Source organism: Festucalex cinctus, chromosome 1 (assembly GCF_051991245.1).
Source record: "Festucalex cinctus isolate MCC-2025b chromosome 1, RoL_Fcin_1.0, whole genome shotgun sequence".
NCBI lineage: Eukaryota > Metazoa > Chordata > Actinopteri > Syngnathiformes > Syngnathidae > Festucalex > Festucalex cinctus.
The window spans coordinates 54,228,767-54,238,749 of record NC_135411.1 but is presented as its reverse complement, the minus strand read 5'-3'; the positions used below and the strand labels follow the sequence as shown (position 1 = coordinate 54,238,749).

General features: G+C 34.7%; 1 protein-coding gene across 3 annotated transcripts in view; it reads left to right on the top strand.

Moving 5' to 3' along the window:
* Positions 1-9,477: 9,477 nt before the first annotated feature.
* LOC144000854 (uncharacterized) overlaps positions 9,478-9,983 on the top strand; it is a 41,623-nt gene continuing 41,117 nt past the window's right edge. Inside the window, exon 1 of one of the 3 annotated variants that reach the window (XM_077494535.1) lies at positions 9,478-9,733. In XM_077494535.1, coding sequence (XP_077350661.1) covers positions 9,682-9,733 — 52 coding nt within the window. In that variant the 5' untranslated portion in view covers positions 9,478-9,681. The remainder of the gene's footprint in view (positions 9,734-9,983) is intronic. The other 2 variants (XM_077494545.1, XM_077494556.1) reach the window with 2 other exon arrangements.

Sequence of the window (9,983 nt, the reverse complement as noted above, 5' to 3'; positions counted from 1 at the left end):
TAACGATGTGGTGGCTCTCGTTAACAGGCAGAATCTTGGCAGGATTAAGTTGCCAAATTGAGATTAAAATATTCTATGTACATAGACCATATTTGTTTAAATCTTGATACTTGATTTTTATTTAAGGCAGAGATTTTTTCCATTGAGATATAATTTATTAGTAAGTTTAACCAGTGGTCGATATTTAGAGATTGTTTATTTTTCCAATTGACAAGGATTATTTTTTTAGCAATAGTAAGGGCTATAAATATAGATTGAGATTGTTTACATGGTAGCTCAGTTATTGTTAAGTCACCTAGTAAACACAATCTTGGAGATAAAGGAAGCCTACAGTTTAATATATCAGCGAGCTTTTCCAAGATTTTAGTCCAGAAATGCAGCACTGGAGTACATGACCATAAAGCATGAAGATAAGTATCGGCAGTGTTTTGTGAGCACTGGAGACAAATGTCGGAGTCAGAGAGTCCCATTTTTTTCATCATATATTGTGTAATATATGTTCTATGAAGTATCTTATATTGGATAAGTTGCAAATTTGTCTGTTTGGTCATTTTAAATACATTTTCACAGATTTGGGTCCAAAAGTCTGGTTCCGGAACTATAGACAAGTCTTTTTCCCATTTTAAAGTCGGTAAATACGTTTTATTTGTGTATAAAAATAACTTATATATTTTTGATATTTTCTTTATTGTTGTTGGAGAAAGCTTTATAATATCTTTAGCTAAGACAGGCAGTTGGAGCGTATCCTGAAGTGTTGGGATTTGTTTCTTAACCATATTTTTAACTTGCAGATAATGTAAGAAATTTCCCTTTTTTATTTCATATTTCTGGACCAAGTTTGTATACGATATAAACTTATTATCTGAGAAAAGATGATGAAGGTGTGTAATTCCTTTCTGCTCCCATAAGCTTAAATGGAACGACTGATTATTAAGTTGAAAGTCGGGGTTATGCCAAATGGGAGAGAGCCCACAGGGCGCCAATTGGGAGTTTGTAATTTCTAATGCCTTCCACCAGGCAGTCAGGGTGGCGGCTATCATTGGGTTTTTAAAACAATTATGTCGTCTTATTGATTTTGTAATAAAGAGTAAATCTGACAGTCTAAGATTATTACAATCCTTCTGCTCCAATTCCAACCAACAGTTAGTATCTCTGTTGGGTTGTGTCCATAGCACAAGATATTGTAGTTGATTAGCTAAATAATAGTACATAAAGTTTGGTGCCTCTAAACCACCTTTAGATTTACTTTCCTGAAGAGTAGATAGACTAATTTTGGCTTTTTTTTTATTCCAATAGAATTTTATGATAGCAGAGTCCAGCGATTGGAACCAGTTAGACGTAGGTTTAAATGGAATCATTGAAAATAAATAATTAATCTTTGGTAAAACTTTCATTTTTATAGTAGCTATCCGTCCTATTAAAGAGATCGGAAGATTATTCCAGCGCTCCAGGTCACTACGGATACTATCCAATAATGGTGAAAAATTTAAAGAAGTTAATTCAGTTAACTTAGGTGAAATTTTAACACCTAAGTATTTTAAATTACCTGTAGGAAAGGAGTAGTGTGGATCCTGACTTGTAGGATTCCATGAATTTTCTGTAATCGGTAATAATGTTGATTTTGTCCAGTTAATAGAGTAATCTGATAAGTGAGAGAATTTAGTTATTAATTTAAATGCTTCCCCTAGCGAGATAGCAGGTTCTTCTAAATAGAGTAATATATCATCGGCATATAGATTAATTTTATGTTCTATTGTCCCGGAGTGGATTCATTGGATCCGTCTATCCTGACGTATAGCTAATGCAAGCGGCTCAATAAATATAGCAAATAATAAAGGAGACATTGGGCACCCTTGTCTTGTTCCCCTTTGTAGAGTAAAACTCTGTGATGTAATCCCATTAGTAGTAACTGTAGCTTTAGGAGAATCATATAATATTGAGACCCATTGAATGAATGACTCCCCGAAGCCGAATTTATTTAAGACAGCAAAGAGGAAGGACCAGTTAACTTTATCGAATGCTTTTTCTGCATCCAGCGAAATAACAACTGCCTTTTTATCATACCGCTGTGACATACTAATCAAGTTAAAGAATCTCCTAATATTATTAGTAGAATGACGACCTTTAATAAAACCTGTTTGATCACTATGAATAATTGTCGAGATTACCGTCTCTAATCGAGATGCCAAGGCCTTAGCGATAATTTTAATATCGGTATTAATTAGTGATATCGGTCGGTAACTTGACGGGAGGGTAGGGTCTTTTTCTGGCTTTAATAAAAGTTTAATTGCTGCTATATTCATATCTTGACGTATATCACCTTTACTTTTAATTTCAGTTACTACTCTTAGAAATAATGGAGCAAACATTAACCAGAAATGTTTAAAAAATATAGCCGGAAAGCCGTCTGGACCAGGTGCTCTGCCATTAGGCATACTGTCTAAAGCACGTTACAACTCATCTATAGTAAGCGGGGTATCGAGAATATCTTTATGTTCAATAGATAACTGAGGTATATTTAAGCTGTTTAGGAATTCCTCAATATATTCAGGGTTAGGTCTATTAATTTCTGTGTATAGATTTCGATAATAGTTATAAAAAATATGGTTAATTTCTTCTGGTGATTGTGTGCATTCACCATTTATATCTTTAATAGCCGTTATAAGAGATTTTTCCCGATTCCGTTGAAGTTGATTTGCCAGGAATTTACCTGATTTATTATTATGTTCAAAATTATTATATCTCAACTGTTGTATTATAAACTCTGTCTTTTTAGATAACATGTTATATAACTGTATTTTTATATTCTGTAGTTCTATCCATATTTGATTATTTGGGTTTAATACATATTCATCCGTTAGTTGTTTAATTTTATCTTCCAGGTATTTTTCTAATTTTTGATCCTGTTTCTTTTTATAAGTTGAATATGATATAATTTTCCCTCTAATTACCGCTTTCCCTGCTTCCCAGAGAAGAGATGGAGATATATTTGGAGAGTCATTTATTTCCAAAAAATCTGCCCACTCCCTTCTAATAATTTTATCAAACTCTACGTCTTCCAGTAATGAGATGTTAAAACGCCATATCGGGGGAGGTTTAAAGGTAGAGTCAATTTGTAGAGTGAGGGAGACTGGTGCATGATCACTTATAATTATAGAATGTATTTTTATAGCAGTTTTATCAACAATAGAATTATTTGTAAGGAAAAAATCAATTCTTGAGAATGATCGGTGCACAGCAGAGAAGAAAGTAAATTCCTTCTTAGTTGGGTTTTGAAGTCTCCAGCCATCGCTGAGGCCAAAATCCTCCATATATTCATCTATTACTTTAGCGGATCGTAATCGCCTTGTATATATCGTATTATTAGAACGATCTATTAACGGGTTCAAGACCGTGTTAAAATCACCTCCAATAATAATAGTAGAATTTGTTGCTAAATCGAGTAACCGAGAGAAAAATTCATGGAAAAAATCAGGGTCATCATTATTTGGGGCATATAAATTACCAATTGTATATACTTTATTAAATATAGTTACCTGGATAATAATATATCGGCCCTCTAAATCTGTTACTATATTATTTAGAGTAAAGAATAAATTCTTATGTATAAGTATAGAGACACCTCTTTGTCTACTATTATAGGAGGCAGAGTAAACTTGACTAAAATTTTTATCTATAAATAATTTTTCTTCTGATTTTTGTAAGTGGGTTTCTTGTAGGAGACAAATATCTGCCTTAAATTTTGAGAGATGGTCTAAAATATTTATTCATTTTGCCTGGGAACGAGCGCCACACACATTCCAGGAGACCAGAACTAATTTCTGCATACAAGCAATATAGACTCAGTCTTATGTATACATCTATATAAGCTGCTTATTAATATTAACATATTGTAGGATAGCAAAAGAGTAATTAGGCAATTTATATAATTTATATAAAGAGAGAGATAGCAAGTAGATAAGTATAATAGTGAAGAAACGTGGGGGGAAGTGAGTGTGAAGGAAATCTGTGGGGGATTCAACATAACAATACACCAGTAAATGGTGACCTAAGCGAGATTATTATTATTATTATTATTATTATTTTTTAAGAATATATTTTTATATTATTATTATTATTATTATTACTATATAGCCTATGCATAATATAAATTCATATTCTATTTCGTAACCCATTATCCATACATATACATATACATATACATATACATATATATACATATATACACATATACATACACATACATATACATATACATACGTCAAATAATCACACAATGCTCGGCTCTACCAATTGTCAGTTAGAACAGCCAAGGGGTCGAGGTTGGGTTTCGGAATAGCTGGCCGTCGATATATAATTTATCAACGACCATCGAAGTCCGTTTACCCTCCTGTCTATTTTGTTTCATTATAGGAAACAGTACTTTTCGCCGCTCGTTTATCTCTCTTGGGAATTGATCATTCATCCCGAAAGATGTCCCTTTGAGCTCCCGTCCTTTACTTTTTACCAATTCTTTATGTTTAAAATGTTCGAACTTAGCAATAATAGGACGGGGCTTATTGCCCTTACGAGCTCCGAGCCGGTGTACACGGTGAAAAGAGATATTATTTACCGTCTCCTGTGGGATCTTTAGCGATGATGTCATAAATTTTTTTATCTCACTCTCTGGATTATCTGGGGAATTTTCGGATATACCTGAGAATATTAGATTTTCCCGCATACTACGGGATTGAACATCTAAGACCGTTTCCTTTAGCATTTTATTTTCCTTTTTAATCGTCTCCAACTCGGCTGTGACAGCGACGAGAGAGGAGCGTAGCTCGGAGTTATCGCGTTGGAGATCGCTTACCTGTTGGCTAACGAATTCCAAACTTGCCTTTAATTCTTTGACGTCCTCGCGGATAAGACAGAGGACGTCAAGTTTTTTATTTATGGAATCCAGCATACTCACCGATACGTCGGCGGTTACTAAATCGTCCGTGTCTGTTGACGAGTCATTTTTCCTTTTTTTCGAAGGATTATCCCGACTAGCCGCCAGATCATCCATCGCGCAGCTATAAAAATAATCGTCAATAAAACGTTCGAGGTCGTCCACACTGGATAATATTTCCGATCTTTCTTAGAAAAGAAAAAAAAATCGAATTTATCTAATCATTAAATTCGGGTTTAATTTAGAAATATAAAGCTAATTCTATTTTAGCAGCAGGGCGCCGCCATGTTAGATTTTCCCAGTCTCGCTACCGGTCACGCGATAGTCACAGCATCTCGCGATAGCCTACACATGAGGCACACAAGCACCCATGAGGCACACAAGCACCCATGAGGCACACAAGCACCTGTGTGCTTTTTGTTCTGACTGCAAAGTGAGCAAACGACTCATAAAAATTAGGTGCGACCACAGCAGCAGTGATGTGTTCAGATAAATAAGCTCACATGCCGATGATTGTCTTTAATGTCATATCACTCTTTGAAATACAAAAACTATTTGTATTGTACTTTAAATCTTGAATTTTTAGCTTTCAACATTGAAAAATAAATTTTAAAGTGGTGCATACTAGTCAGTTTTTGAAATGCTACAATTGTTTTCATTTAGAATATTATTTCCACTTTTCATTTTAAAATAAATAATTTTTTTTGAACGACTTGTGAGTAAGTAAGTGCCTTTTTTCCACAAAAACAGCATGTGGGCTACAACTGCCTTTTCCCCTTCTTCTTCATTTCTAATTTAAATAAAATCGATTTCTGGATATTAATATCGATTCGATTCGATTAATAAATGAGAATCTCGATTCTTTTATGAATCGATTTTTTGGCACACCCCTAGTAATAATACTATTACAGTATAATACAGATGTCTGTAAATGTGTTATTTTGATTCAAGACAAGGATAAGATGTCGGCTTTTTGAGGGCTAAATAAACCTGGGAACATTTATTGAAATTACGAGGATTTGGACAATTTTAGGTCTCTAAACAAGTACTCGATTATAAAAAAATAATTCTTGATTAATAAGATGATCAATTAGTTTTAGATGAATCAATTCATTGTTGTACCTCTCATATATCGTGCACATACTGTTAATAATCAATGTTGGCTATATAAATGAGGACCTGTAAAGAGGTGAGTTGTTATGGTCCACTTTGACTGCGAAGAAGAGGTCGACAGTCCCCGGTCGCCGGTGGTTGCTAAGGCCACGACGACGACGACGACGACGACAACAACAACAATAGAAATTGAAAAATGGCGGATGCTCCCCACATGTGTGCCAGAGATAAGCGCGAGGTTGAGCACGATGTCGTGAGGCCTTTATTCCTCAGGAACACCTTCCACATGGAAACCTGATGCTCAAACTCCGAACTTAAAACACATCATGTTCATTCAGATCATTTCTGAGTGTTGGCTCAACTTTGAAAAACTTTTATGTTATTGTATGTGTTTAGTAACATCGAATTACAGTTATAAAGATACCAAAAATATATATAAAAAAATAAATATTACAAACATTGTGACGAATGTATTAAAACCATATAAATAAGTGCATTTGTATTATTTTATTTCTATACAAATCCTACATTTAGCTACTTTACATTATTACTGCTGTAAAATTTCACTTAATGCTTTTTTGGGGGGGTAATAGGGCTGTCAAAGTTAAAGCGTTACTAGATTAATTAATCACAGAAAAATGTCGCATTAATCACATTAACGCATATTAATCGCACTATTTTTTTAAACCACACTTGAGCCTTGAACGTAACCGTGGATGGTTACATTGAAGGCTGCGCAGGTCAGTGATGAGGTCAATGCATGGAATTTCCTACGCCTGTTGTTCCAAGATGAGCGGGGTGACTCCAGTTGGTGTGCTCGCTGGTAAATTTCGCTTGAAAAACACCCCGACGGGACTTTAACAAAAGTCATTTGCATTTAATTAATTAATAATTGCTGAATTGCACCCAGTTGATTTGATGCTGTTCAATTTTGAGCAATACACGCATGCATGCAATTGTGTACATGCATTTAATCAATTATTTGCAAATGACATTCCTCTCATAAAATGCGTATATATAAATATTACGGTAATTTGTATTTATTTTATATTACGCAAGTCAATTATCTGATTAATCGTGATTGATCAAAATTAAAAAGTGATTAATCAGATTAAAAATTTTAATCTTTTGACAGCACTAATATATATATATACATATATATACACATATATATACACACACACACACATATATATATATATAATTTTCCATCAAATATTATAGAGTAATTAATTATTAATTAATTATTAATTAATTAATAATTAATTATTTAAACAATAAACAATCCAAGTATTCAATTTCATATATTAAAAATACAATACAAATATAACTTTATATATATATATATATATATATATATATATATATATATATATATATATATATATATATATATATATATATATATATTCATTATTGCATTGTTTAATCGTTTATTTTTCTGACTCGACATTACTGGCATTTCATCCTTTAATGATTTGCTGTTAACACTACTTCAGGTCATGAACTTCTTTTTTTGCTCACATTACCTTTTGTGGTGTGATTCATCAAAGTCATGTTGATGATGGTGGTGGAGGTGGTAACTAACATAGGACATGTTCTAAAAAAAAAAAAAAAAAAAAAAGAGAACATGGAAGTCACACAATTCTTTATGAAATACACGTGTATATAAACAGGTAATGTACATATCAACCGATATTTTGTAATATAGGGAAGTGATAGTGAGAACACGAAAGCCGTATTCAGAGAAGTCATGACTAATAACAAATACTGTAAACATTAAGAGGTTTTGTAATGTCCTGATTTATTGATTTTTTTTTTTTTTTTTTACACTTTGAAAGGTAAGGACAAGAATAGTGCTGATGTAGGGAGTCAAACTGGTGAAAAGTATAGGTAATTATTAAATATGGATTTTTATACATTAAGTTAAAAAAAAAAAGAAAAAAGATGCCATAAATGTATTTTCAAAGGCTATTTCCGAAAATGAAATTTGACAAAATGGTCACCTGTCTGACAAGAGTTGAGCTCCTCTGGGCTAAATATTCGAATGCTCACGTTCACAAGGAGGCTAAAAGTTGATGTATAACTAACTTTGGCAAACAAAATATAACAAAAGAAAAATGACCATGAGAAGGAGGCTTCTATGACCAGTTGACAAGCCCTGACCTTAACGTTAGCATGGAGGTTGATAGTTTCCTCTCGGGATGCACAATAATGGTATTTTCAACCGATACATCTAAACCAATCATTTAGAAAGTGCCAATGTCGATAACCGATAAGTAAGCCGTGTTGTGATACATTTAAATCTTTATAAAGCAAGATGTTGGAGGAGTAAAGTAAACCATATAGTACAGAAATCAAATATTTTTATACGGTTCTCTATTGTGGAATATCTCCCGTGGGTTTATCTTCTTTCCTTTTCCTGGTGGTGACAAAGCTTTTGTGAGCAACTGCTTTATTGAAAAGTTGAAAAATAAATGTGCCATGAGCAAAATGATGGACATGACCAGTCGAAAACCCCTCAGCTAAATGTTAGCATGGAAGCTATATTTTGCAGGAGTTGTCGCTCACTGATTTATAGGGATGGGTGAGTACTGATACCAGCCTCATTTTAAGGTATTGGCACTAATTTCATGCATTTACTTATTTTACACATTTACCTACTTTCACTGACTGAGGAAAAATAGAATGTTGTTATTCAGTGTAATAAGCGAAGTGTGCATTAAGTTTGCGCATGCGCGAGGGAAAAAACGAGGCTACCAACTACCCTATTAATTTGAATGGCGGAGATTAGAGTGGTGACAATCTTTGCCTAACTGTACACTTTAAAGCTTGCAAGTCAACTTCCCCGTTATCAGTAAACCACATGCTATGCATGTTAATAAAACAACAGCAACTTTCCAGCCGTTGAAACGTTTCTGTCAGAGCCGATTCCATCGGATCCAATTCATTTCCAATGACCGTTTGGTAGTTTCGCCTACCCACAATGCACCAAAACAAGCTCTTATTTATTAATATTATTATTATTATTATTATCATCATTATTATTATTATTTTACTATTTTACAAAACTTTGAATGAAACTCATGACCAAATAGCGGCAACCAAATGAAAGTCCCCGGGCAAAAAGTTAGCATGCTAACGTTAGCGAGGAAGCTATAAATAAATAAATAAATAAATAAATAAATAAATAAATAAATAAATAAATAAATATGCTTGAAAGCCTTCCATCTTAGGGAGGTTTCCTTGGCGTTGCGGCAACTTCCATAGTTTGTAGTGCAGTCGCCTTTGTGGCTTCCCTGCTTGGCCGCCCAGCGTGAGAGAAAGCGGGGCAAACAATCGTGGTAAAAATAGAACTTGATTGTACAGTAGCCGTGTTGTGTGTCGCCATTGGCAAACCGAGAAAAGGGGCAGAGGGGGCGGGAGCTTCGAGCGGTAAGGATGATTGACGTCGGTGGCGGTCCAATCGGGAGGCGCACCAGCAAAGCCTATAATACCCCTCCGGGGGGAGAGGCTGTATCCCGGAGCAGCCTCCTCCGACTGCCTGTGAGAGAAGCACCTGTAGGACGCACTCGGAGACTTCTCGGCCTCGCGTCTGTACCGTTACACGCCGGCAGAAGCTCGTCACCACCGGAACCATGCCGCTACACCACCTGCATGTCTTTAGCTCACTCCTTGTTGCGGCCATGGGTGAGTAAACTTTTTGGGTTCTTGTTGCTGACGTAAGCCGCACGACGTTTCATGTTGAAAATGTCCGTATTTTCTTTCTTTCTTTTTAATGTCAAGTTTCCCATTACTTTCTATGTGTTTGCCTCAACTGAAGGGGATAGTATAGTCACCCCATAAACTAAGTAGTTTAACCAACCTTTTTTGAGACAAGGCACGTGTATTTCACGTTACAAAAGTCTCACGGGACACACACAAAAAAAGGTGATCTCAA